This window comes from Callithrix jacchus, chromosome 21 (assembly GCF_049354715.1).
Source record: "Callithrix jacchus isolate 240 chromosome 21, calJac240_pri, whole genome shotgun sequence".
Classification (NCBI taxonomy): domain Eukaryota; kingdom Metazoa; phylum Chordata; class Mammalia; order Primates; family Cebidae; genus Callithrix; species Callithrix jacchus.
In genome coordinates, this window is record NC_133522.1 from 42,699,074 (window position 1) to 42,725,215 (window position 26,142).

General features: G+C 53.0%; 1 protein-coding gene and 1 long non-coding RNA gene across 6 annotated transcripts in view; one reads left to right on the forward strand and one right to left on the reverse strand.

Moving 5' to 3' along the window:
• Positions 1-5,806: 5,806 nt before the first annotated feature.
• On the reverse strand, positions 5,807-8,207 carry LOC118149984 (uncharacterized). Its single transcript, XR_013530621.1, has 2 exons — positions 6,955-8,207; positions 5,807-6,483 (listed from the first exon to the last, which is right to left on the reverse strand). It is a non-coding gene; the product is annotated as an uncharacterized LOC118149984 (long non-coding RNA).
• Positions 8,208-9,546: 1,339 nt separating this feature from the next.
• The window catches only part of SIM2 (SIM bHLH transcription factor 2), a 53,484-nt gene continuing 36,888 nt past the window's right edge, over positions 9,547-26,142 (forward strand). For 2 of the 5 annotated variants that reach the window (XM_008986653.5, XM_054249073.2), the window contains exons 1-3: positions 9,547-10,338; positions 19,402-19,484; positions 22,807-22,896. In XM_008986653.5, the coding sequence (XP_008984901.2) occupies positions 10,164-10,338; positions 19,402-19,484; positions 22,807-22,896 (348 nt within the window). In that variant the 5' untranslated portion in view covers positions 9,547-10,163. Of the gene's footprint in view, positions 10,339-17,869; positions 18,103-18,429; positions 18,779-19,401; positions 19,485-19,657; positions 21,343-22,806; positions 22,897-26,142 lie in introns of those variants that run through there. The other 3 variants (XM_054249074.2, XM_078358638.1, XM_054249075.2) reach the window with 3 other exon arrangements.

Genomic DNA, 26,142 nt, shown 5'->3' on the forward strand with positions numbered 1-26,142 from the left:
TTCTCAGTCAACGTCACTGTCAGGACTGTGACCAGTTCCCCAGTGGGAACTCGGTTTTATCACGTGAATGCCTGGCTCGGCGCTTGGCGCACGAGGCCACTCCATGGATGTTTCCTGAGTCTACTCATACCAGTGGGTGGGCAAGCGGGAGTGCGTGAAGATGCTCCAGTCCAAAGAACTGCATTCCTTTTGCTGCATAAAGCATGAGTTGCATCTAGCCTAGTCCAGCTCTAGACCGCACATGAAAGTGAGGGCCTGGAATATGCAACCCTCGGTCCGCTTTAGCCACCTTCACACACCAGGTAAGTCCCCACCAGGTAAGTCCCCACACTATGACTGTGTTGCCTGTGAAGAGGATGAACATGGTCTGATAAATCAGGCATCCAAGCAGCTGTGCACAAGGCTACAGGTTGCATCTATTCTTTTAGGTAGGTCAATGGGAGCAATTTTTAGCAAGTGCAACTGCATCCGTCACTTTGGATTACTTAATAAGTTAACTGTCCTATTTAATGCTGGTTCTCTAAATCAATATTAGCCACTCATACATATTGCCACAGTCCACCAATGCCCACACAAGTTACACTGTAAGCCCGAGGGCTTCAGAAGATGCATTAACCACTGCAGGCCACCAAATAGCCTTCATAAGCCTTGCCCTACTTCTCTCCCAGGAAGGGGTTTATACTCACACAACTACCAGCTGAAGGGCTTGGTGTTGCTAATACCTTGGACCTCCCTGTACTGTTTTTTTTCCTGTTGAGCAAAATGTAGTAGCAAAATGATTGCTCTTGGGGCCAGGCACGGTGGCTCACACCTGTAATCCCAGCACTTTGGGAGGCCAACGTGGGGGAGGGTGGATCATCTGAAGTCAGGAGTCAGAGACATGCCTGGCCAACATGGTGAAACCCCATCTCTACTAAAAATACAAAAATTAGCCAGCGTGGTGGCACACGCCTGTAGTCCCAGCTACTCGGGAGGCTGAGAATCACTCAAACCCCAGAGATGGAGGTTGCAGTTAACTAAGATGGTACCACTGCACTCCATCCTGGGTATCACAGAAAGACTGTCTCAAAGAAAAAGAAAAAAAGATTGCTCTTGGGAATTTCACCACGAAGATGTCAAAAACCTGTGGCACATCAGCTGGCCTATAACAAGGTGGGTCTATGTGCCCGGGGATTTACTCGGTCTTTCAGACTATACCACATGGAGTTTTCTTAAAGTCTTTCTCCCCACTTTAAAAAATCCTAAAGTTATCAAAGATAATCCTTTCAGTGCTGCCTTCCCAAGCCCTTGGGCTACACTATTCAGTTATCTTTTAAAGAACAGACTTGTAACTTGCATTATCAATAGAGAAAATACCTGGAGAAAACACAGATGTTTTCTGGCTCATGTCACACAGGCTGTTCTGAAATCTACGAAGCTGTATCAGGACTTCCTGGCACCGTGAGAGGAAGGTTGGGAGGGGGTATTAGTCAGACCATAATGATTTTATTTATTCCACATGGCCTAAAAACATGTTTGAACATAATGTGCCATAATTTTTCTGGTGATTTCTATGAATCAGCTTTTAATTATGAATAATGTTTTTAGAGATACTCCTGACAAATTTTACCCAAAGTTCTCTTGACAGCTGTCACATAAACTATCCAATTGAAGCAACTTCCACGGCTAACACGGGAAATCAAAGCATGGATTTCTAAAAGATCCATTAGTCATCTTTGCTGAGAACAAGAGTCTCATGGTTCACACATGAACTGTGGCTGAGAAATTCAGATCAGCAAACATAGCTAGAAAAAGACGTTTACTGTCAAATAATTGTTCAAAGGAGTTTTGTACAAATTTTGTAACTTCACTTGGAGCCTTTTTTCTTTTCTTGAAGCTAGGAATTTTCCCTGTGTTTAAATTATTGCCTTTCTAATCCTCAGCTGATGTTATGCAGCTTTTAAGGGACCACTGTGGCTACAGCAGGAAGCGTTCTTGCTCCCTGGCTCAACTCAGGCCACTAAGAAATTAAAATGTTTGTGCAAGATAATGAGTATGAATTTCCATTTCTGAGATTTACTTTTAGAAAATCCAACTACTGAAACTCAGTCAAGTAGGGTGCAAGTGACATGATCTCAAAGAACAGATGGGTGGAGTCAGCTGTGGGATTCAAGTGCTCCTGGCACGTGTATCTCTCCTGGAGACCACTTTCCTTCATTTGTCAGAACTGACAGCTTCTTCAAAAATGAGGACTAGGGATCAGGCTAAACAGAAATATAAGTAAGCCAAGTAGCTTTCAATGGAGCATCCTTAATGTTGCTCAAACAGGGAGGTATTTTCTGTTCAATTACCTTAAGTAGACTCCAATCAACACAAAAATTACTTTTGCATGGGTAACTACAGCGCTGATCTTTTTCCTTCCCCAGCTCCCAACTATCCAGGAATAAAGCAAATTCACACAGAAGTATTCCAGGACTCTCCACCTTGTTTAGATTCTTTAAAAGGAATTGGAGGCTGTGGCTTTCCATCCAGGGTCGAGAGCTCCTGAGCAAGTCGAACGTGGCACGCGCTGCTTTGCCAGAGGAAGCGAGCGTCTACCTGTGTCACTGAACGGCCCTCCTCCCACGGCGACACCTCCGTGCCTTTTTTTTTCCTTGTATTTATTCAAAATTAGGTATGTCAATAGTGCGTGGCCTGGCAAATAGGAGGACCTCTCCAAAATCAAACCCAAGATTGAACATAAGTCTCTCGCATCATAATAAAGCGGCTTAATTGGCTTCCACTGTGGGAGCGGAGTGGCACTCGCCCAACCCCTGTAAGCCCTGCGCACACTCGCACCACGACCGCCTCTCCCTTAAAGAGGAAAACCAGGAGAAGGGACCCCGACTGCGCAAATCTGTGTGCCCTTCCGAGGAAGGAGCCCCAGGGCTCACTCTGCCTGCTTCAAAAGCTTGTGGGAGAGAAGCACCGAAAAGAATTCCGTTGTTAGGTTAAAGTCTTAGTCTACACTCGCAGCGTGGAAAGGGCGATGGTGCAATCACCACGATTATTTTGTTTCCGTCCTCTGTAAAACGAAGACAGGACTGAAGTCGGTACCAAAATTATTCGTAGACCACACGGTTCGAAGTCACTCCGTAGTTAGCAGCCGAAGCTATCTCCAGGAAAAAATGTTCTTAAGCTGAAAAAGGTGATAATTTAAAGTCTTTCCTTTTACAGGAAAATGTGCTGCCCTCCTTGACTGCTTCGGGATTTGCTTTAGCGCCTAGAAGGAATTCTGGCTCAGTGTAGGGGCGAGGGACAGTGGCGGGCATTGGACCTTCTTCTTCCCCAATCGGGGACCACGCCAGGTCTCCCCGGAGAAGGGTGAACTTCCAGCGCATGGATTCAGAGCAGGACGTAGGCGAGAGCTGGGTATACCTCTGGGGCTTTGGCGAAGCTAAGAAAGCACTGGCTTCTGATTCTCACTAAACATCTCAGTACCCACCTGCTGTGAGTTCCGGTCTCCCGCCAGCCCCACAGGGGTCCCAGCCCTGGTCCTTCTCCCCCAGCGGGAAGAAACTGGGGAGGGTGGGGCGGAGAGGGGGCTGGCCGGAGAGGGAGAGGGAGGATGGGAGATGGGCAGCGGCTGCCCGCGTCGGGGCCGGGACAGACGCCCGCCCGGCCCCAGGCACGCATGTGAGCGCCACGCACAGTCGCCCTAACACCGCACAAGACCGTGGTGGGATACGCACTGAGCTCCCTACCAGGGTTGTGTGCGCGCACCCAACGATCCCTCCTCCAGGTGCGCGAGCCGCTTGTGCGGCCTTGCACACTGCGCCCCCTTCCGCCCACCTGCCCGGCCTGCGTTTCTAACCACGCGGGCGGTCCCGAGACTTTGCGCAAAAGGGAGGATCCCGACGCCCACGAATTGTATCTCTGAAATAATCCCCCAAGCGGGCGCCCGAGGCTACGGGTGGAGTTCCGAGCCCCTTCGCGGAATTAACTAGACTCCTGGCCACCGGGAAGCCTGCCACTGCGCCCGCTCCAGCCGCCCTTGCCGCGTGCCCGAGTGTGGCCCGCAGCTCCCGAGGCCCAGGTATGTGTGGCCTAGGGCCGGGAGAGTTGGCCACCCGTACTCGTCACCGCCCCAGTGCCAACGCTTCAGGGCCTGACCAGATTGGGTGCTGTCCCTACGCCCGGCGTGGCCCCGCCGCCGCTCCGATCTGAAATCTGGCTTTCTCTCGCCCTGCGCGGCGGAACCTCTGACCCGGAGCAGCCCTCGGCCGTGGGCTTCGTCTCCTCCTCCTGGAAGGGATGAATGGGCTCCCCGACAGTCACGTCTCAGGAAACTCACCTTTCACGCTGGCCTTCAAAAGAAAAGAAAGAAAGTAAAAGAAAAATCCGCTCGAAGCGGGAAAATGTCCACGCCTAGTCCCAGCTTGGCTGGAGGGGCCAACCCAGCGCGCCCGCCAGCACGCCGCCCTTTCAGTAACTTTCCCTCTTTAAACCTCGAACGAATGAGCGTGCCTCTTCTTACAGATTTGTTGAGATTAGGAAGTAGATTCCTCACTGATAGCGTTGCTTTGCAAAGAGACCACCTATATATATATTTTAAATCAATGAGCCTGTGTCTTTAAAGGACTATAGCAGCCCTATTCTATGTTAAGGGTTGGCTATCACAATTATTATATGCTTAGGAAAAAAATATGAGCCCCGTATGTCTGTGCTTTTCTTGATGTACAGAAATATTTATCTGAGGTGGATAGATTTTGTTTCTTAAATGGGAGTTTTTGGTTCATATCTTTGAGGGGCCGATTCCCTACGTTGTTAATGAACTAATCGGTTTTCAGATTTCGAGGCGGTGGGTAATATGTAACCTCTGAGGAATTTCAGTGCACACCAGGCTAGGATTCCTCCAGCGCAGGGGTTTACAGACGAGTCTTGGGCTCCCTGGAAGTCGTCGGGATGTTTCTAAACCGAAAGCAGGGCTTCGCTAGGGAGCAGATGTGCAGCGTCTCCCCAACCCTGGACTTTGAGGCGACGTTTCCGTTAAGCTGGGCCGAGAGCCCTCTGGGAGAGGGCGCCAGGTCGTGGGGGTCGAGGGGAGTGCCAGGAGGTCGGCTCTGGACGCTGGACTCCCTTGTCCTTGTCCTTTTCCCCAGAATACCTGGCCAGGCCCAGGGAGCCGACCCTGAGTGCCCCAGATGGGTCCCCACCCTCACTGAAGGCCACTGGATGTCTGTGTATTGTAAGGGGCCCACTGAAGTCCCGAAGCCTTCTCAGGGACCAGAGACAAAGAGCTTGGGAGGCAGGAAAGGAAAATGCAGAGGAAAGGACTCAACCCTCATCCCCAGGTAAAAATAGAAGGAAGGTGTGGCGACTCAGGTGCAGCTTTGGTCTCTCTCAAAGAGTTTGCTAGTCACTATCATTAATTAATCACTATCATGAACTACCAGGGACACCATTTTTATTCCCCTAAAAGTATTGGCTTGAGGGGGATAGAGAAGCGGGGAGCAGCTATGCAAATCCTGAGACAAGAAGCACTGACTGCAGACCCTCTCTCGCTCCCAACCCCAGAGCCCGAATTTATCCCAGACACCTGAGTTCAAGGAGAAGAACCAAGACCATCAGCTTCAGGCTGCCCAGGAAGTGGGCGTAATCCCCAACCCCTGGCATTCTTCCATCCCTCCCTCTTCTCTCGTGACGGAGACAGAGCTGAGGTCTGCCAATTGCGGCTGATGGCTTTGGAGCAATGGGAGCTCTAGACCAGGGCACACAGGCAGATCTGCCCGGGCTTGCTGCAGGTAAGGAGATAATCAGAAAAGTTGACTAACCTAAAAGCAAACACTTTCTCTAAAGGAGTAACTTCCAGTGAAGCAATTTATTAAAACAAGCAAAAAAGAGACATAAATTTCTTTCTCCTACTTGGGGAAACAGCAGACAACGAATTACTCTCTTGGTCTCCGGAGGAATACATTATTCCGGACTTGCTCTGCATACCTGGAATTCTTTGGAAACAGTGGGTAGCAATACTGCGATTGCCCCCCCCGCTTTTTTTGGAAGTACCAATGACCCCGAGGACAGTTGGTGACGTCTCCACAGGGTTTACACAAGGAAAGGAGTGAAAAATCGAGGAAGTCTTTCAGATAGTCCAGACCAAAAATCCTCCTAGCCATGAAATGGTCATATATGTGATGCTGGACCAAGCGGACTTTTCTGGCATAACTATATCGTAATTGATTGCGGGTGTAGACAAGGGTGTGTAAACCAAATAGGCTTGAATTAACACAGTCCTGGATTTTCTGTTGCCTCTGCTTGCTGGGGCGATGAAAGTTCTTAAACTCCACTTCAGAGGTTGGAAATTCTTTCCCCTCCCCCACCTCGTTAGTGACAAGGTCTCTGATCTCCCGCCGCCACAACAACAGCCTTTCCCATCCCGAGGGTAACAGCTGGGAGTTCTTCCCTAGATCTCTCTCGAAAGTCGGTTTCCGCTGGGGATGGATCTCAGGTAGGCGCGGGCGCCGCCTGGGGAAAAAGAGTTGCGGAGCATCAGAAGCGGAAAATCCAAGCAGCTGTGAGACGATCCCGCCCCGCCTCGTTCCTCGTGGGGCCTGAATTTCTTCCAGATAAGTTTCCTAATGGAAAATTTCTAACAGGTGGGGTAAGCCGCGGTTTGCTCGCACGCGCCGCAGGACAGACTGCGGGTAGGGACGCCCTGGGAGCTCCAGACCCCAGTGCCTCCGCTCCCTCTCCCCGCCGCCTTTCCCCAGCACCCAGCCACCTTTCATTCCCGACTCTGCAAGCTCTTTCGGGGCCAGTGGGTGAACCGCCATATCTGACGGTGCCTCGGACTCGTGGCGCTGCATCTGTACCTCCCCCCTGGGGCCCGCGAGGCTGGTCCGGGCGTTCTGAGCTGGGCCTTCGGCTTTAGGCCGAATGCCCAGACCCGAAATTTCTCCCCGCGCCAGAAGAGAGAGACGTAGGAGTTGTCCCAACCTGCTGTCACCGCCGCTGCTCCTGAGGAGTCCAGTGAGCGCCTGCCCAGTACTTTTCCATTCCAATAGAGCGTCCAGCTTACTAAGTGTCCCACATAGGGCCTGTGGGTGTTCGCTTTAAGAGTCCTTTTCCGAGGGTCCCAGGCTCCCCTTCAGGCAGGGAGAGCTCCGGGACGGCCCCACCAAGAGCTGGGGTTCTTCCTTCCCGATTCCACCGCGGTATCACTGTCATTCCTACCTGGGAAGCCTCGAGGTGCGGTGCCCGAATACTTTTGGTACTTGGCGTGGTGCTGTCAGGGACCCCAGACCCACAGCTGTGTATACGGCGAAAGGATGTGCTTGGGCAGCTGCTGAGCTGGCGTTGGGCCTGGAGGTTATCTCACCCCCAAGTATCTTCCATTCTTCAAACACGGCCTTGCGCTACCTCCCAAGCGCACTCTTCGAACCCGTCTTGAGGACGCGTGAACAGAGGCTGCGCCTGGGAAGACAAGTGCGCTTTCCCGTAAAATCCGGGAAATTTGCCTTGAGGAAAGTTTCCGTTCTTGTTACTTGTCAGGTTTCTCCCACTTCCACTTAGCCATGTTTCTGCCATCTGAGTAATCCCTTTCAAGCCCGAGAGGAATTCTCCGCGGTCCATAATTGAGGGTCGGAAGTCGTGGGGGTGAGAAACGCGTTAAATCCTCCCGAAGCCCAGGAGGTGCCAGAGCGGGCTCGGGGGCCGCCTGCGGAAGCTGCGGCGGGGGCCGGGTCGGTAGCCTCTAACCTCTTGGAGCGCCTTCTCCCAGAGGCCCCGAGCCGGCAGCTGTCAGCGCAGCCAGGCGCCGGATCCTGGGCGCCGAGGTGGGCCCAACTCCTCCGGCTTGAGCACTGCAGACCCACGCCGCTCGCGCACGGCCCTCTGCTCAAGCCGCTGCAAAGGAAAGCCCTTCTGGATCCGAAACCCCAAAGGAAAGCGTGTTCCTCTGTGCGCCCGGCTCGCGTGGCATCGCGGTTTCGGAGCACTTCGCCTGCGAGCAAGCTCTGGCCACGATCTGGGCTTCGCAAGGGGCTAGACAGGCAAGGGGCGAGCCGGGGTTTGCGCACACCTTCCAGTCCCTGGAGGGAGCCTGCGCCGCTTCGAACGCCTTCGAACTTTTGACCTTAAAAGGGGTCCCGGGAAAAGGGACAGCTACAGCTACAGCTACAGGCACGGTTGCCGAAAGCCAGGCCTTCCTGGTGAAGGGAAGGGAAGGGGGTACTCAGTCGCTGTCTGACAGCGAATTTTCGGAGCAGCAGGCTTTTGATCCTGGGCCGGTGGCGAGAGCGGTGACGTCGGGCACCCAAATCTCTGCGCCCGCGCCCGCAGCCCGGCGTACTCCTGGCCCGTCCTGACCTCCAGGTCACGCACCACCCTGCCCCACAGCTCTGTACCCTGCGGCACACGGCCGAGAGTCCCACAAAATGTCGACGCCAAGGAAAGAACTGCCCTGCATCCTCTGCGCCTGTCTCTGGACTGGGGCGCTTGGGAAGCTGGACTCCTGGAAGAGGTGGGGTTATGAGACCGCCGTGGCAGGGGTGCGCAGAGGACTCTGGGCCGCACACCATTTCCAGGCTGCAGGAGCCGGACAGGAGAGGACAGAGGCGTGACAAAAGGACTCTTTAGGTCCAAAGCGAACCTGAAGAAGAGCTCCGGAATGCCCGGTGGCCGCGTCTTCAATGGTGCCTTCTTTCTCCAATTGCCTTCTGCCCCGTTACAATGGGCCCCACCTGCGCCCACCCTGTGACCTGGCTCAGAGACTTTCGCCCTTAAGTGCCCACCCAGCGGCGATTCCCCAAAATTCCGGCTGCTCTGGATCCGGCTGCGCGGCTGCCCGGGCAGTTGGGCCCTGTTTTCTCCGGCGCCCTGGGAGAGGCCTCACTGCTAGGCTGGGCTCCCCGGCCCCTCCCTTTCCCTGGCCTGCGCGCCCCAGCGGCCTTCCACTCGTCCTGAGAATGCGACTGTCCCTATTCACCTTAGTGTTTCGAGGACAGAAAGGGCAGAGGGTCACTTCGGAGCCACTCATGCCGTTTTCTTGTGTGAAATGGGGTGGAGGGGGACTCCTGGCTTTCACCCTTTCAGCTCTTGGACCTGCGAGGCGGGGAGGGCGAGGACTTGGGACCAGCGCTCGCTCGGAGGGCTCGGTCCTCCCCCTCAGGGCGCCTTGCCGGCGAATGGCGCTGCTTCCTTTCGGCCGCGCCTGCTGGTGACCTGCCCAAGAGCCACAGGGGACGCTTTGGCACCCCTACTTCCCTCTCCCTCCCCGCCGCCCATCCTAGCTCCCGGGTCCGGCGACCGGCGCTCAGGAGCAGGTCGCCGCGGCACGCCGTGTGCACTCACCGCGACTTCCCCGAGCCCGGGGGCGCGCGGGTCTCTCCCGGGAGTCCCTGGAGGCAGCGACGCGGAGGCGCGCCTGTAACTCCAGGGCCGCGGCGGGGTCGGAGGCGAGATTCACCGCCCCCGCCCCCGCCGCGGTCCCTCCCCCCTACCGCCCCCCCCTCCCCGGACCCCAGCGGCCAGTGCTCCGCCCGAAGGCGGGTCCGCCATAAACAAACGCGGCTCGGCCGCACGTGGACCGGGAAACTGCTGCGCCTCGCCACAGACCGCGGGTTCCAGCGCTGCGTCTCAAGGCACAGGAAGCCGCCAAAAAGGGCAGGAGAGCGCGCCCGGGCCCGGGCCAGGCCCCAGCCGCCTTCGGCCCACTCCCCTCCGCTCGCCTCCCGCTCCATGGCTCCGCGGCCGCCGCCGCCTTTGCCGCCCTTGCCGCCCTCCGATCCGGAGGGGCCTCGCCGCAGCCGGTGCGAACACTCAGAGAAGGAGTAAGCAGAGCCTCCGCCTCCGTGCCCGCCGCCCCCACACCCCCAGGAAGGCCGAGGCAGGAGGGGGGAAGCAAGCGCCAGAAGGAGCGAGCAGGAACGGGGATCCTGGTGCCCTGGGGCTGTCCGGCCCGGAGGAGGCTGCGCCCCGGTCGGCGGCGGGCGGAGCGCGGGGAGGCGCCGCCGGGTTGCTCGGAACTCAGGCCTGGCGGCTGCAGGGAGGCATCTCGGAGCCCCGGGAGGCCCAGCGCACCTGCCTGCGCTCCTCGTCGTGGACTCATCTGGCTCCCGGCGCCCCCTTCCCCATCCCCGCCGCCGGAGCGAGGCTCCGCGGGCCTGGAGCACGGCCGGGTTTAATATGCCCGGAGCTGAGGCGCGATGAAGGAAAAGTCCAAGAATGCGGCCAAGACCAGGAGGGAGAAGGAAAATGGCGAGTTTTACGAGCTGGCCAAGCTGCTCCCGTTGCCGTCGGCCATCACCTCGCAGCTGGATAAAGCATCCATCATTCGCCTCACCACTAGCTACCTGAAGATGCGCGCCGTCTTCCCCGAAGGTGAGGCCGCAGGTGGGCGGCCGGGACGCTGGGGAGCCCGGCGGCCTCGGCCCAGGCGGGAAGCGCAAGCCGGTTCTCCCGGAGGGGCTGCTGCGGCCTGGCGTCCAGAGTTGGGCCGTCTGAGGGAGGCTGCGTGAGGGTCTTCGGCTTCGGCGCTGGCTTGGGTAGAAGGGCCAGGGCCGAGGCGGCCAAACCTTCTCCTGGGCTGCGTGGGAGCGAATTACGAATTGTTCCAGGGCAAGCGGTCCCCAAGCCCGCACGGCGCGCCAGTTCTTTCTGGTTTTGTTCTTTCTGCCTTTCCTCCTTTCTCCGCCAAGGCATTCTGGTTTGGTTTGTTTTCTCTCTCTCTCTCTCTCTCTCTCTCTCTCTATTTTTTCTTTCTTTATGATTTTCTTTCTTCCTCTTCCTTTCGTTCTCGCCCCTTCCTTCCTCCCCCCTCATCCCTTCCTTTGCCAGTGCACTGGTTTGTTTTCTTCCCTTTTTTGCCTTTCTTCCTTTCTTTGGAAGTTCACCCTGGTTTTGTTTTTGCTTGCTTGCTTTCCCCTATTCCTTCCTTTCTTTCTCCCTCCTTCCTTCTTTCTTTCTACAATTCCCTCTATATTTTCTTCATCCCCCCTCTCTTTTCTGTTCCTGGAGGACGTGAAGGAGGGTCTGCTCCACGCGCTGGGCGTCAGCGGGGATCACGGAGAGGCCCAGGCACTACGGGCTAAGGCCGCAGAGTGAGCATTTGTGCGGAGCCGGAGCCTCGCCGGCTGGAGTGAGACTGGGGCGCGGGAGGTCAGGGCAGGAGACAACCCGGGTTGGTGAGCTGAGATCCGGCTGAAAGCGAGGGGGCCGATTAATTAAAAAATGGCAGACGGAGCTGAGCGCTGCAGTTCTTTTTAGGACTGAAAATGTGCCACCGTGGGCCAGGGGTGTGGGACACGCGGTTCCGAAGACTCGGAACAGAAATAAATGGTGGCGCGCTGGGTGGACTGTCCCGCGGCCCACGCTGGCTGCTGCTGGTGACGGTGGCCGCCCAGCCAGGCACCTCCAAGCAGCAGGTCTCAGGAAGGCCTGGTCACCACAGCGTTCGTTTTTGGTGTCCCAAGGCTTCCTGGCCGAGCGTCTTCCAGCGCCTCTGCCTCCAGCAGCCGGGTCGCTGCGGCCAGGCTGGAAGGATTTTGCTTTGCTGGGAGGCGCGCTACTCTGGGGTCTAATGAGACCTCTGGGTCCAGGAGCTGGGAGGGGTGCACCGGCCTCTGGAGCCCGGGGAGCCAGCGCCGGGGTAGGGAGACAACTTCAGCCGCAGGGCGCCGGATGGTCGTGACAGGTGTCCCTAGGCCACAGGACGCCTCCAGAGCGCCTGCCAGGCGCTCTACTAGAAATCGGAAAGTTCGACCCTTTGCGTTCGGCGCTGCCAAGCCTGTTATTTTTGCTGGCCGCTGGGTCTGGAGCTGCGCTTCTCAGCTCCTCCCTGGTGGAGCGCGGAGGGCCGGTCTGCAAGCGCGGCCTCCAACCCCGCAGCGGGCCGGCCCGGGAGCCAGGCCCGGGAGGACCGGGGCTCACTGGGCAGCGGAGGGGGCTGGAAGTGGACCCTTGGCCTCTCGGGAACCCCCGGCACTACCGCGCGGCCGCAGGGCGCTCTCCTCTCGGCGCAGCAGTCCTTTAGCCGGCCGCAGGTTCCTCCCTTTCCTACCCAGAATGAGGCAAAGACGCCCCTGTCCCAGCCCCTCCCGCTGAGAGCTGTTGCCCAAGGTGGTCGCTACGGGCCTTGGCAGAGAAGTAGGGAGGATTCCACTCCGGCTGAAGTTTCAAGGGAAATTAAAAGAGCATTCTGCTCTATGAGTCTCCTTCCCACCTGGGGTAACTGGTTTGCTGGGATTAGCAGTTTCTTAACCGCATGCAACAAAGCAGGTGTGGAATCGCAAGGTTCCAGCCTTCTTTACTGCCCTCTGCCCCCTTTGGAAGTTAAAAAAAAAAAAAAAAAAAAAAAAAAGCTTTCGAAGAAACAACCCAAAGATTAAATGATTTGTGGTCAATGATTTCCATTAAACCAGAAATGAGTAAGGGAGGGCTGAGAAAAGGTCTGCTCAAAGCTATTCGGTGTTTGAGGGGTTTCCCGGAGAGCCTGTTAAAAGCTACGAAGTGGTGCGTGTCCGGCTCAGCCGCCTTTAAACCGGGTCTGTGCGCTCTGGCTCTGGAAAGCAGGTCTCCAGGCATTTGGACTCAGGATTGCTGAGCCCTGAGTGTGTGCGCGGTGGTCCTTCTGGGGTTCAGGCCTTGAGCAACTTGCCCTGGTGGCAGGTCTGGGAGCAGTTGAGGGACCTCCTGTGTGTCTTTTGCGGGGGTGACCCTGGAAGCTGGCACTCTGGAAGGCCCTAGAGTTTTGGAAAAGGCCCTGAACCTGTAGGGTCCTCCTCAGAAAGGGAAGGGAGCAGTGACCTAGTTCCTCCCCGCTCCATTCGGGCTGTGCCTGGGGTAGGGGCAGACCTGGAGGGGTGGACACGCATCCTTGGAATTCCTGAGGACCGCTCTGGGGTCTGGGTCCTGCAGCGCTGGGTGGCAACTCCGTTGGGTCACGTCAGTCTGGGGCTGAGGAGTAGGGAAGCAGGGAGCTTGGGGCAGAGGAAGAAGATGCATTTAGAAAGACCTCCATTATGCAAACTGGAGTAGTAACCCTTCCAGTAGCTCCAAAGAGTGGCAATGGAATGGCATCTTGATCGATTTAACCTCTTCTCGGGGAATCTGGTTTGTTTCTGCCAGGGCGGATATGGCTGCAGGGCTGGAATGGCGTCTGTCTGAGTTGCCAGGGTCAGGGTGGTGGCCCTAGGAATGTTTAGGGCCGGGGTGGTCCCGGGCTGTGGCAAGGACTCCCAGATCGCCTCAGGCTCTCAACTGCAAGGTGAAAAAGACCCAGGAGGCATTAATCTGGCAAGGGTGGTCTTGCCTGAGAGCAAGCAGATTTATGGGGTAAAGAATCTAGAGACCAACTTAGAACTCTGGAAGAAAAAAATATATATAGCATAGTCCTAAAAAACTGCAAGAATCACCAGATTAACACTTCATGCCTGGGGAAATTGAGGCCAGACAGGACACAGCTTTTTCCTAAGGCCCCATAGCAAGGGCAATAGCAGGCCAGTTGCTGCCACTGGAGTCCTGTGGGGCCTGTTCTCAACCTGCTGCACCCAGGTGGCTTCCAGCCTCTGCCCCTTTAACCCAGATCTCCTCAGGTGGCAAAACAGAAAGAAGAGCTCAGAGGGAGGCCACCAGAGCCAGGGTAACCACCCAACTCAATAACCAGTTTGAGGGCTTGGGGGTCTTTTAAACGTTTATAGCCAGGTTTGAGGCCCCACTGTCAGGCTGTGCTGCTCGGTCTTGGTCTCCTTGTCTGCAAAATGGGCCCGTTAGGGATGCACAAGTTTGCTGTGATGAAGGGTGAGGTCGTACAGGCAGAACTGTGCCCAAGGGTGGAATGCTAAGTGTTGTTCCTACGCCACTCACCCCTCCCTGTGAGCTCCGGATCTTCCTTGGGTTAAAGGAATCTTGAATGGCAGAGCTGGGGGACTCACTGCCCGGACTTTGAAGACCCCCGCTTTCTGGGTGGCTGCTTTTTCACCGCTTCAACAGTGAATTAGTAAATGGGAGGTAGATAGGATGGGGAAGAGGACAGAAGAGCAAGGCTGGCTTTGGACATGGGCTCGAAACTTGGTTAGGTGGCCCTCCTGCAAAGTGTGGCCTTCTCTTCTGGAGAGAGGGGCTTTGGAAACTGGGAAAGCTCTGGGGCAGGTGAGCTCCAGTTGCTCCCTGGCTGTAGCTGCTCTGACCACAGGCAGCAGAACCCAGGGCAGCCTCTGCTTCTCAGAGGTAGGAAGAAGCATCTCCAGCACCAGACTCAGCAGTGCCACCACCAACCTGGCACAACCGACTGGTCCCAGAACCAGACTCAGTAGTGAAGTTTGGAAACCAAGGTTGAATCTCCCCTTCTCCCTTTCCCCAACCTGAAAGACCCAAGACGTGTGCGAGTGAAAGAGGCAGAAGGAATTGCTTCTCCAGAAACTGCCATTGGCCCACACAAGAAGAGTTGGAGTTCAAGGTCTGAACTCTTCCAGTGACCAGGAGCCTTTGGGTTTAAATTCAGCTGCAGGTGCCCATCACCACTGAGCACGCCGGGCAAAGCCAGGTTATCTTAGAAATTGTTTCCCAGATTGAAACAACTTGATTTGGAGAGTTGGGTGAAGAGAAACTTACCCTATAGACGTCATGGCATCATAGGCTTGAGGCCGCTGTCTACCACCGAAAAAAAAAAATGCAGATTTATTAAAAGAACAATGTAGATTTTTACAAACCTTTCCCCGTCTCTGCTTTGAAGCCTACCGGGCTGCAACCGGGGATCCCAGAGGGAAAGCCCTCTGGCGCACAGGGGACAATCCAGGAAGTGGTAAAGCGGACACCAGGGCACAGGCCTATGCTTTCGTTGGAGGCGAGAAACTGGAGCGAGCGCTTCAGATTCAGTGCGGGGCTGCAGGAGGACCCGAATCCCTGGCCCCCCGGGGTGGAAAGGAAGCCTCCCGGTGGTGGTGGGTGCCGACCTTCTCGGAGCCAGCGGCTGCTGGGGCCGCGTCCGCACACCCCGGGTCTGGGCTCCGGCATTGGGGGTGCGGACCATCGGTCTGTCCTCAGAGCAAGTAGGGTACCTGTGGGCAAGCCTGGCCAGGCCAGGAGCCTCCTTCCTTGCCCCTCCCCGTTGGCCGTGGGAGGCCTGCTGGGGTGTTCCCACGACCACCCCCTTCTCACCCTATCCCCAGTTTGGAAAAGGGCTCAAGGGCGGGCTTTTCAGGGACCTGGGAGAGAACAGGAAGGCCCCAAGACTGGAGAAGGATTGAAGCCCTCAGAGGTGCCCCGAATTGTGACAATTTCTTGGGGTCCTTGGGTGGGGAAAGGAGGCTTAGAGGCTCGAGCTGTAGGCTGTCCTAGAGTGGCGAGGCGAGGACCTGGCCCCAAACTCCCTCCTTATGCCCTGGCGCAGGTGCGAGGCGCCTGGTGTCCCCGGGGGAGCCCCTTGAGACTACCACCCCTGCGGGGGGTCCTGCTGCGGCTTCTGGGTGGTAAACGCTGAGGTCGAGGGTGAGGGAGCTGTAGAGGCTGCCAGTGCAAAAAGCACCAGGATCCGGGTGTGCTGAGTGGAGCAGGGAGTGGAAGAGGCAGCCGGTCCTCGCCCTCCTCTCCTGCCAACACGTATCCTTCTCGACTTTGGAGTGGTTTGCAATCCGAAAGAGTGACCTAGCGTCCTCAGAGGGCCGCCTAAGCTCCAGAGGTCACGCTCCCCATAGACACCCCTTTCCCTTCCCTCCTCCCCAGCTCCCTCTGGAGAGGGTGGTAATTGGGGGAGGAGAGGCTGTTGGCAGGGAGGGGGTGGGAAGGCCAGAGTGGGCTGCACCAAGTGTGGCAAACACCCGGGCCTCAGGCTGGGCCGCTTCCTTTAATTCCACAAAATCCCATTTTAGAGGTGAGAAATAGAGGTTAGAGGTTGGGTCTTCTGGCGATCAGACCCCAAAGACGGGCCCAGCTGGCGTCTTAAACCGGGGAGGAGGAGGCCGGAGGAGGTGAGACCCCTGTACCCAGGTGGGGGTTCTCAAACTGTTCCAGATTTTCCACACTCCCAGGTGCGATTTTCCGTGGAGCGCTGGGAGTAGGGCAGGCTCTTTCTTGTAGTTAACCGCATTCGATATTCACTAGAACCCTGTGAGGAGTCTTTGTCACTGTTTCTAGATACCTGAGGTTGCCGGAGGGGCAGTGAGAGAATGGCCGTCTAACCTGCTGTTCCTACCAAAGTCCACACCCGTCTCCCCAGCTGGACCCACGGTCCCAGCCACCACCCAGTGAAGGCGTGAGGCTGGCTGTACCTGCTTTACAGGTCTCCTTTAGGTCCCTCAGGAGCGGGGAACTGCCTCACAGCGCAAGCCCTTTGTCCCCCTTCGCTCCCAAATATTCTTCACGGTGTGGTTCTGTTTGCGGTCTGTGACCTGAATCTTGCTTGAGCTACCCCCAGGGCCAGCTCCCGGAGAGGAAAGATCACTTGGAGGCAGTGTCCGTGGTGTGAGGAACAGCAGGCAGGGTGTGGGTACCCACAGGCACACACAGGTGCTGGGGGGAAGGGGGGAGGGAGGCGCTGGCTCCCTTTCCCTCCATTTCTCCCTGGGGGTCCCAGCAACCTGGTCATCGCTGACTTCCAATAGCACAGAGTCCCCACAGGTCCTGCAGTGCTCTGCAGGGGTGCAGGGAGCCCCCATTACCGAACCCCTCCCTCCACCCCGCTACTACTCGGCAGGGAACTACAGGCTGGGTTGGGGACCCCTGGCTACTCCAGGAGCGCAGTGAGTGCTGGGAGCCGTTAACCCCGAGGTGCCTAGCCCAGACTCTTCCCACCCCCTATTTTTGAATTAAAGCCTTTGGTTAGGTCCAGATAAGGGCCACGTGCTCAGCACCTCACTTTCGCGGGAGCGTCTATCGCTTTATATACCAAGACAACTTTCTTTCGTTACAAATCTTTTAGTCTCTGCATTCAGCCCAAAGTAGATTTTTATGGGCTGAGTGAAGAAATTTCGTTCGCATCGGTTCCTAATGGAAGAGCTGGCAGCGCCACCGCCCGAGGGTGGGGTGGCCTAGACACGGGGGTTCTTGGGAGGAACATCTAGCGCCAGGCCACCTCCACCAGGTCAGAAAGGGACGTTTGCACCAAATCTCCACCGGCAAAGCAGAGGCTTTGGGGAATTACAGGAAAACCGTAATGGTAGAACAGAACAAGTTCTCTTGAAGTGTGCGGGTATTTGAATTATGCAGAAAATTGTCCCGTGTGCCCACATTTGCGTGTAGAACCAGAGTCTTCGACAGGGCTTTCGGGAATCCCGGCAGCAGAGTCTGTTCTGGGGTTCATTTCCCTAGGTGCAGATTTCTCCCCAAGTCTTCCCGCCACGGGCTTTGCAAGAAGCCAGGGCCCATGTGCCACTTTCACCTTCAGCACCGCACAGGCGAGGGTGGCTCCAGGTCACTGCCCAACCCCAGGAACGACCCTGCAGCAGAGAAAAGGACAATCACCAGGGTGCATTTGTCCATTTTTAGAAATCAGAATTCCTAAGTCTTTAGTAAAGTCTTCTCCAAACCCCAGAGCCTTTAAATTTTGGTCCTTGCCATTGCTGGTTTAACTATTGTAAATGCTGCCGCCACCAGGCTGTCAGCCTGGGTGTCTGGGTGTCGGGGAGGAAGGGCCTGCTGATGAGAGCACAGGGAGCGCCGCGGTGATCACGGTGATGATGCGGGGTGAGCGCGATTCCCGGGGTTAAAAAGCTACCTCTGCCCCCGTGGTGGAGGCTGGGGACACAGAATAATGAGCTGTGATTGTATTCTCGAGATCGAGTTTGTGAAATTAGCCACCCCCTCAGCCAGGATAAGCCCCTAAATCCTTGAGCCCAGGAGAAGAAATTAAAAGTCGTCTCTTTTTTAGCTGCAGAATAGTTTTGGGGTTTTTTGTTCGTTTGCTGGTTTTTAAAGTTTTTTTTTTTTTTTTTTTTTTTTTTTTTTTTTTTAAGTGTTTAGTTGCCGCACAGGGAAGGTTTTGTGAAGCCTTCCCGCTGCCGGTGGAGGTGTCCCTGGCGCTCCCGGAGACCGCTGAAAGACCCGGGGCGTCCGGGGTGACTGCAGGGAGACTCCTGGGGAACCCACTCGGTGCTGCCCGCTAGGAAGGGCTTTGCAGCCCCGGAACGGTCTGCAGGATCTCCCTGGCTGGTGAGGTTCCCCATCCCCCGTATCCTGCACTGTCGGGGGTCCTGCAGTTGGTTCGGTGCTCGAGGCACTGCAAGCAGGCAGGAAGCAGCGGGCTGGTGCTGGGCCTGGCCTGCAGGGTTGGGGCAGTGGACACGCCAGCAGCCGGGAGCTTACTCCGCAGGGATCCGAGCTCCGGGGTGGGGGGCAGGCGCTAGGCTCGAAGGCTGGGAGGCGGCGGACGCGTCGTGGGTGGGGGGTTGGGGTGCAGGCGGTGCACCGACCCTCCCCATCTGGTGCGGCAGCTACGGCGCTCATTGGAACGTCTGCCGCCAGGCTCCCAGCAGAGAGATTGCGGGGAGTGGTCGGGGGTTGTTCCAGCCCACGCTAAGCGCCACTGCGTCTCCTGGCTTTCCTGCTTCCTCAGAGTGTGCAGGAAAAGCCTGGGGTCTCGCGGGGCGCAGCAGCCGGGCCGGGCCAAGGGTGCAGCAGGAGGAGAGCTCTGGTTGGCAGGGTCGTCCCCCTGGTTCGGAACACTCGTTGGCAGCCTTTGGGGAGGTGGTGAGGAAGAGCAGGAGGCCTGCTGAGAGGAGGGGCCCGGGGCCCCTAATTATGTGACAACAGACCCTTTCCAGTTCTTCCTGTGGCCCATCCCTCTCCCACCGCCTGCAGATTGGAGTCTGCTCTTGGGAGTCCCCAGGTATACCCTTCCCAGGCAGAAGCTCTCGGATTGGAAGGGGACCACTAGCACGGCCCCCAGTGAGAGTTGGGGAGCACGAGGCTTAGCGTGTAGGGGGCTTTTTATAAGGCTAGAGCTGCCTCCTGGGCAGCAGGGACTTTCTGTCTCAGCCTCTCTGCCTTTGGGAAAACGAGGAGTTGCCAGAGACGCAGGGAAAGAACGGAGGGAGGGAAGGAGGGTCCTTGGGGGAATATTTACGGGTCAAATCGATATCCCCGTTTGGCCACGAGAATGGCGATTTCAAAGCAGATTAGATTACTTTGTGGCGTTTCAAATAAAACGGCAATTTCAGGGCCATGAACACGTGGGCGACCCGAAGGAGCGGTGGGCCTGGCAGGTTCGCAGAGGCGCCTGGGCTGCGGGCCGCGACGGGGATTTCTCCCTCGGCCTTTTCCTACTTAACCGAAGGCAAAGGAGCGACTGCGAGAGCACAGATGGCGGCTGCGGAGCCTGGGAGGCGACTGGAGGACGCGGGGGACTCGTGGGGAGGGCTGGCAGCGTGCAGGGGTTCCGCGTGATGGCCTGGCGCCCAGGCATCGGGCTGGGCCCTGCAGTTTACGGATTTGCTTTCTTCCCTCCTTCAGGTTTAGGAGATGCGTGGGGACAGCCGAGTCGCACCGGGCCCCTGGACAGCGTCGCCAAGGAGCTGGGATCGCACTTGCTGCAGGTAGAGCGGCAGAGCCAGGGGAGGAGCGCAGCCGCAGCAAGCTCCCCTCCGACCCCCACCCCAGCCTAACAGGCGCTCCTTCCTGGAGGAGCCCCGGGCAGATCCAGAGGCTGCAGAGGGGCTGGGGATAGGGGTAGTCCCTACTGCGGAGGGACAGGGCTCCGGGATGGACCCTTAGCGTGTCGGATGCGGCCTGTGGCCAACCCTACCCTAACCCTACATCTGCCCCCACACCCTGCCGAAGGCCCCAGGACTCCCCAGGTCACCTGAGACCTAGGCCAAAGGCGCCTCGCCTCCCGGGCGCGGTTAAGTCCTTTCCAGCCTCAAGTCCCTCGGCAGCTTCCACCCAGCTTGCTCTAGGTGCTAGGGCGGGAGCAGCAGGAATGATCGCGCTGCCCTGAGCTCCAAAGCATTCCGCCACCTTTTGCAGGGGGTGCGAGGACGGATAGACAGCATCGATAATAGAACATTAAAGGGCGCTCTCCAGAGCTTACTGTGGGCCACATTCAGTTCCAGGCTTGAGCGGATCATCTGGCTTCCCCTCCCACCCAGAGTGGGTCCCGTTTTTTGTTTGGTTTGTTTGGTTTTGGTTTTGTATGTTTTTTGAGACAGTCTCGCTCTGTGGCCCAGGCTGGAGTGCAATGGCGTGATCTCAGCTCACTCCAACCTCCACCTCCGGGGTTCAAGTGATTCTCCTGCGTCAGCCTTTTGAGTAGCTGGGATTACAGGCACCCACTGTCATGACTGGCTAGTTTTTGCATTTTTGCAGAAATAGGGTTACACCGTGTTGGCCAGGCTGGTCTCAAACTCCTGACCTCTAGTGATCCGCCCACTTCAGCCTCCCAAAGTGCTGGGATTACAGGCTTGAGCCAACATCCCCTGACTGGGTTCTGTTTTTAACTCCTTTTTTTTTTTTTTTTTTTAGAGAAGGAAATTGAGGCACAGAGAGGTTAAATAACATGTCTAAGGTCACACAGCAAGAGGTGGAGTGGGGTTAACCCTAGAGCCCTAGCTCTAGAGCCCACCTGGGGAGCCAGAACTTGGTGAGGCCACCAGGATCCTGCTTGGTTTAGGGCCAGGTGCTTAGCACCCCAACCCAGGGCCATTCACCCTGCAGGAGCTGCACCCGTCCCTGACCTCAGCTTTTCCCTGGCAGCAGAGGGGCTTTGCGGGTCTCCCGGGTAGCCCTGAGCACAGCCCGCCATTTCCAGATGGGTGGTTGGCGCTGGCTGGGGACAGATCCTGGTCTTTCAAATGCCCTTTACAGAGCCTCATCAACGACCCGATTCATTCCCCCCCTCTCCTGTCATTTGTCTCTGCCATCGAAAAATGCCTACCATGAGCTGCTCTGCATTTCCGCCCTCTAGTTTATGTTTTACTTAAAAGTAAAAAAAAAAAAAATGTTGGCTGCAGGATGCCGTGACTTAGGTCGGCGAGTCAGCCCGAGCTCTGCATTTCCAAAAAGCAGATCTTTTCACAACTCTCTTGCCCCAAATGCCCTAGTGTGGTTTATTTTTTTAAATTTCTGCCTGGGGAAGAGAAGACCCGGGGAATATTTGAAACCCCAGCTTTTACAACATAAAGCACATGGTGTGTTTAGCCTGCTAACGGTGCTCTGGGAGTCCTGCCCCGGCGGCCTCTGCTCCCCCTCCTTCACTTCCAGCTCCAGCTGAGTGTGTTGCATGTTTCATACTCCTACATATTATAAGTGACACTAATATCAGGGACAACTAAGTGCTGGGGAACTTCAGTGAGAACCTGGCTGGCAAAGTCAACACCTCCAGACTTCTCCAAGCTACATTTCTTTAATTAATTCCGGAGTGGTGTGTGGACGGGCATCTTTGCAGTTATTATACATGTAAGTGAATTAGGTCATTTGAAGCTATGAAGGCATACCCAACGTTTTTCATTAAGAATATTATTTTTTTAGCTACTGCTGGCAACTGTTAGAATTTAATTATGATCATTTTCCTCTTTTCCTCGTTATCCCAGATATAGCTGGTTGTGAGATACTTTTTCACTAAATGTGTCTCCTTAATGCTTTTGGAGTTAAGCAAGCATGCCCAAAGCACCAAGATATTTATAACTTTAGAAATTGCTGTATAGTTTATATTTTTGGAACATCACAGGTTTAGTTGGGAAAGTATTTTGCTGCTGAGTTAGAAGCTTGAAAGTTCGGCTTATAATCAAGATGCTGATTTTCACCCTCAGCACCGGGAAAGGTAGTGATAGTTTAGTTGTCAAAGACTTTTTGCAGCAAACTGTGTTTGAGACAGCAGAATTTAAGTATATCTTTCAAGTTTCACTTACGCTACATTCTTTTCAGCTCCCTCTCTAGGGGTGGGGGGGGGGGGTGGCTTAGAAAAACCGAAAGTAATCTGGTTTCAATTACATGCTGTAAAAATAGAATTTGTGGCCAGAAATTAATTTGGAATATTTTTTATGGGGGCAGCATTGTGGGTTGTAAGAGTCTTTCACCAACTTTATTGCTTTTCTTTGGTTCTGGATCTAAAATATGAATGAGTAAATAAAATACAGTTTCCTTTTTCAAAAATAATTTAGTCTTTTTATCCTTGACACATAAATATAATCATTACCTTTTTATTTGTCTTAATTACCTCTTATAATTTTGCTTTATTTTTGAGGGCTAGCCAACTTAGGCAAAAATCAGAATTTTATTTGGGTAGTTTTCATTTTTCTGAAGTCGATACTTTTTCTCCTTGAATTTTGCAAATGTCATTTGATCTCTTGCAAATTCTAAATAATTAATTCTGTAGACATCGTCTGGTAAAATAACCAGGTATTTTGTTTTATTTTCTGGGCAGTGGTAGTGTTCGGAATTTATTATTCAAACGGTACTTAGAGGTAACTAGAAAATTGTGGCAAATAAAGCATACGTCCTAGTGGTAGAAATGACTGCCAATTATGACATAAAATGGTCTATATAGTGGTAGATTTTCCCCTAAGTACCACAGAACTCCGGATTTGTACTAAGTGCTAAAATAACCCCAAACAATAAAGCTACTACATTTAAACTGAGCGTGATAGGAATTCTCAAATGTTTTGCATGAGTTTTGTGATGTGGATGTACGATTGTTTCTAGAGTGCTTTAAAAGCATTTCAGAGCCTGGCTGGTGAACTAAACCCTGGGTGCTGTTTCCTATAGTCCTTCTTAAGACCCTGGGCTTTGTTTTTGCATTTAGCAAGCATGTGTAGATGACCAGATTTGATATCTCCCTCCATCCCAGTGACCGTCCCATTGTTAGACTGAACTCTAATGCAGAATGATCATCTCTCATTCTGACACTTTTATCTTTTACAGACTTTGGATGGATTTGTTTTTGTGGTAGCATCTGATGGCAAAATCATGTATATTTCTGAGACTGCTTCTGTCCATTTAGGCTTATCCCAGGTGGGTATTGACTAATTTTATGTGCAATCAAAATATTAAATGAAGTGATAGCTGATTTTGATAGCCTCGCCCAACTTGAAAACGAGTCTGTTTAAGTGTTTGCTTTTGTGTGGGAACAGAATCCCAAATTGCAAAATTCTCTTCTCAGGCCATCCCTCAGGGGTTTTATTCTCCATATTACGTTTTACTTTTTTATTCTCTTTTTCCCTTGGGGTTCATGACCAGTGTGTCTTCACCACATCAGCCTCGTTCTGAGATTCATTCTGTCCCATGCCCTGGACAATCTGCTTACGTAGTAATGCTAGATGCCCTGAAAAGAGCTTCACAGTGGGACAAGTTTCAGTCCACACTTGCTGGTCTGCACGTGGTATTATGAGTTGCTGTAAAGCAAGAGGTAAGCTGATGTGGAACATGGATTTTATGCAGAATGTGCTTTGGGAGAGAGAATGGGGAGGCGTAGATTTATGAGTGTTCACATAGAATTCAGGGTCATTTTTCCTGACTTTTTCCAGTTCAGTGGTTGTTTCAGCAAAGCATTTTATATGCTTGTGATAGAAACTCATAAAACTCAGTTTACTACTGTTTTGCACAGCAAGGTCTTAGTTTCTTTAGAACATCTTAATATGACCCATTTTTCTGGAAAGATGGAATCATCTTCTAAAAAGGGTCCATGGTTTCCTTGGAGGAAAGAGAAGGACTCAGCTTTTTCTCTCCCTGGTAAGCCAAGGGTTTTGGTGGAGGATTTGGGGGCTTCCTGGGTCCATTGAATGTCTGAAAGGGGAGAGTGTAACTGATATTCCCATTCACCTGTCTGACTTAACAAATGCGGATCGTGATTTTAAAAGTCACATTTTAAACTACATATAGGAACTAAATGTTTCTTCACGTTGTGATCTATCAGAGTGATGTTTCACCACAACTGAAGACACACGAGAATTAATGATTGATGCAGTAGATAGGTTCCAGAGGGGCACATAGGAATTTGAATTACACCTGGCTCCTGATGTAGCGAAGCCAAAATCAAACATGCCGATTCATGTGGCTACAGTTTGCTCATTGGAAAACAAAATGACCACATTTGGCAAGCTGCATCTGGTGTATTCCTTTTATTTTTCTGCCAATACTTTTTTAAAATATAAACTTGCTATTTGTTTACAACCTTCTCTTCTGATGTATGGATCTCCTTACCCAGTTCCACGTGAGTTTATGTAACTCTGTGTTTCTTAGGCAATGAATTAGCCCTTTAAAATGAATTACATATTTAAATGATTTGGGAGTTTTTCTCTTCCTTTTCTCTGCTTTTATCAAACCAAGTCTCCCAAATACAGTTTCCTAAGGCTTGGCACTCGGACCTGTGTGATTCATGGGATTAGTGCACTTGCAGAATGAGAACTACTGTTAGAAGTAGGAAATTTACCATTTTCCATAATTATTAGGTTGGTACAAAAGTAAACACTGTCTTTCCACTACTTTTAATGGCAATGACTGCAATTACTTTTGCACCAACCTAATATTATTCTCCAGATTTCTACCTTGCCCTATTTAGAATTATTCAGGGCCCTTAAGTTGTACCTAGACTAGTTTCTACTTCTGGCTTGGCTCGATTCCTTACCTTTTTTCAATAGTTTAGGAAACTTTTCATAGTCTTACAGTAATGTCAAAAACACAACAAAACGTTTCACATACTTTTAAAGATGACTGATGGAAAACCTTTTAAAACAGGTAAAGTCATCGTTATCAAATATTAAATTTAGATCAGAGCTCCCTAGCAGTCAAAACAAAAAGGGAAATGCATTCAGTTATACCGTTTCATTGTCTGACAGGGCAGATTCTTAACCTACCTGAACCATATAACTTACATAATAAAATCATGCCTGCTCTGTCCGTCTGTCCTTCAGGAGTGCGATGAGAAACAGATCAAATGCCTGTTTCATGTGATTTACAAACTATAGGGAGCAACACAAAAACCAGGCTTACCCACAGTTTTATTAGAACAAAGTTGCTTTCAGTAGAGTCCTTTGGGGGCTCCTATTAGGGACACTTGGTCATTTGGAATGCCCTGGCCCGTCAGCAGGTGCTGTGGACACCCCAGGACTTCCAGTTCATTCAGTCAGGCCATCCAGGCTAGCCTCTCTGTGTCATTTTTCTCTTTTTATGTGGAAAATAGAATTGATTGATTATGAACACAGTAATTGAGAAGGATCAAAATACTGGATAGGTGACAAATCTCCTGTTCATGGTCAGCTCCACGGAAGGAAATCTAGGCAGACTGGCAAGTTGAAGTACTCTATTTCCTTGTGATCATAATCCAGCAGGAAAACTTTGCATCCTAATTGAGATGAGAGGGGTTAGGCACTACCTTTTCCTAAGAAGGTTGTACAGATACGTTGTCTCTGTCTCTTCAGTAGAAGTGACAGTTTCTAAAAATGTAAGTCAAACTGATCGTCTGCCTAAGGCAACTGATTTTTTCTGATTTCTCTTCGGGGCTGCAGCCACAGAAACACTTTCAAGCTGACGTGCCCTCTTTGTCGGTGTCTAGGGAGCGTTCCACGGCGAATTGTTTAAGCACCAACAAGCTTTTCTCTCAAATCTGCCTCCTGTTCATGATTAACTCCATAGAAGGAAATCTAGGCAGAATCACAATGTGTGTTTTTTTCTGTCTTCTTTACTTAAATAGTAAAATAAAGTATTGAATAGGATGTCAAATACTCAACTGGCTTTTAAAAATTTTTGTGCCTTTTAGATTATTTTTTAAAAAGTCAGGCAAATGTAACAAGCATGAGAACTTTATTAAAATAGGCTTGAATATTTTTTTCGAAAGTCACGAGAGCTAAAAGTGTTAATAAAATTTTACCCAGTAGTCAGAGTAACCATTTAAACAGGTTTTCTGTTAAATAACGATAGTAGTAATAGCTGGTACGTGCTCCTCTTTTGTGTTCCAGAAACTTTCAGTTACTCTCAATGACATTATCTCATTAAGTAAAGATGTATCTCATGTTAATTCAGGGTTAAACTTTATGTGAAAAGTCATGGGGAATATAAGTCCCTGGGTCTGCCGTAATTGTGTGGAAATCCACCGCAACGTGGGATTGTTTTGTTTTGTGTTCCTGAAACTTTCAGTTACTCTCAATGACATTATCTCATTAAGTAAAGATGTATCTCATGTTAATTCAGGGTTAAACTTTATGTGAAAAGTCATGGGGAATATAAGTCCCTGGGTCTGCCGTAATTGTGTGGAAATCCACC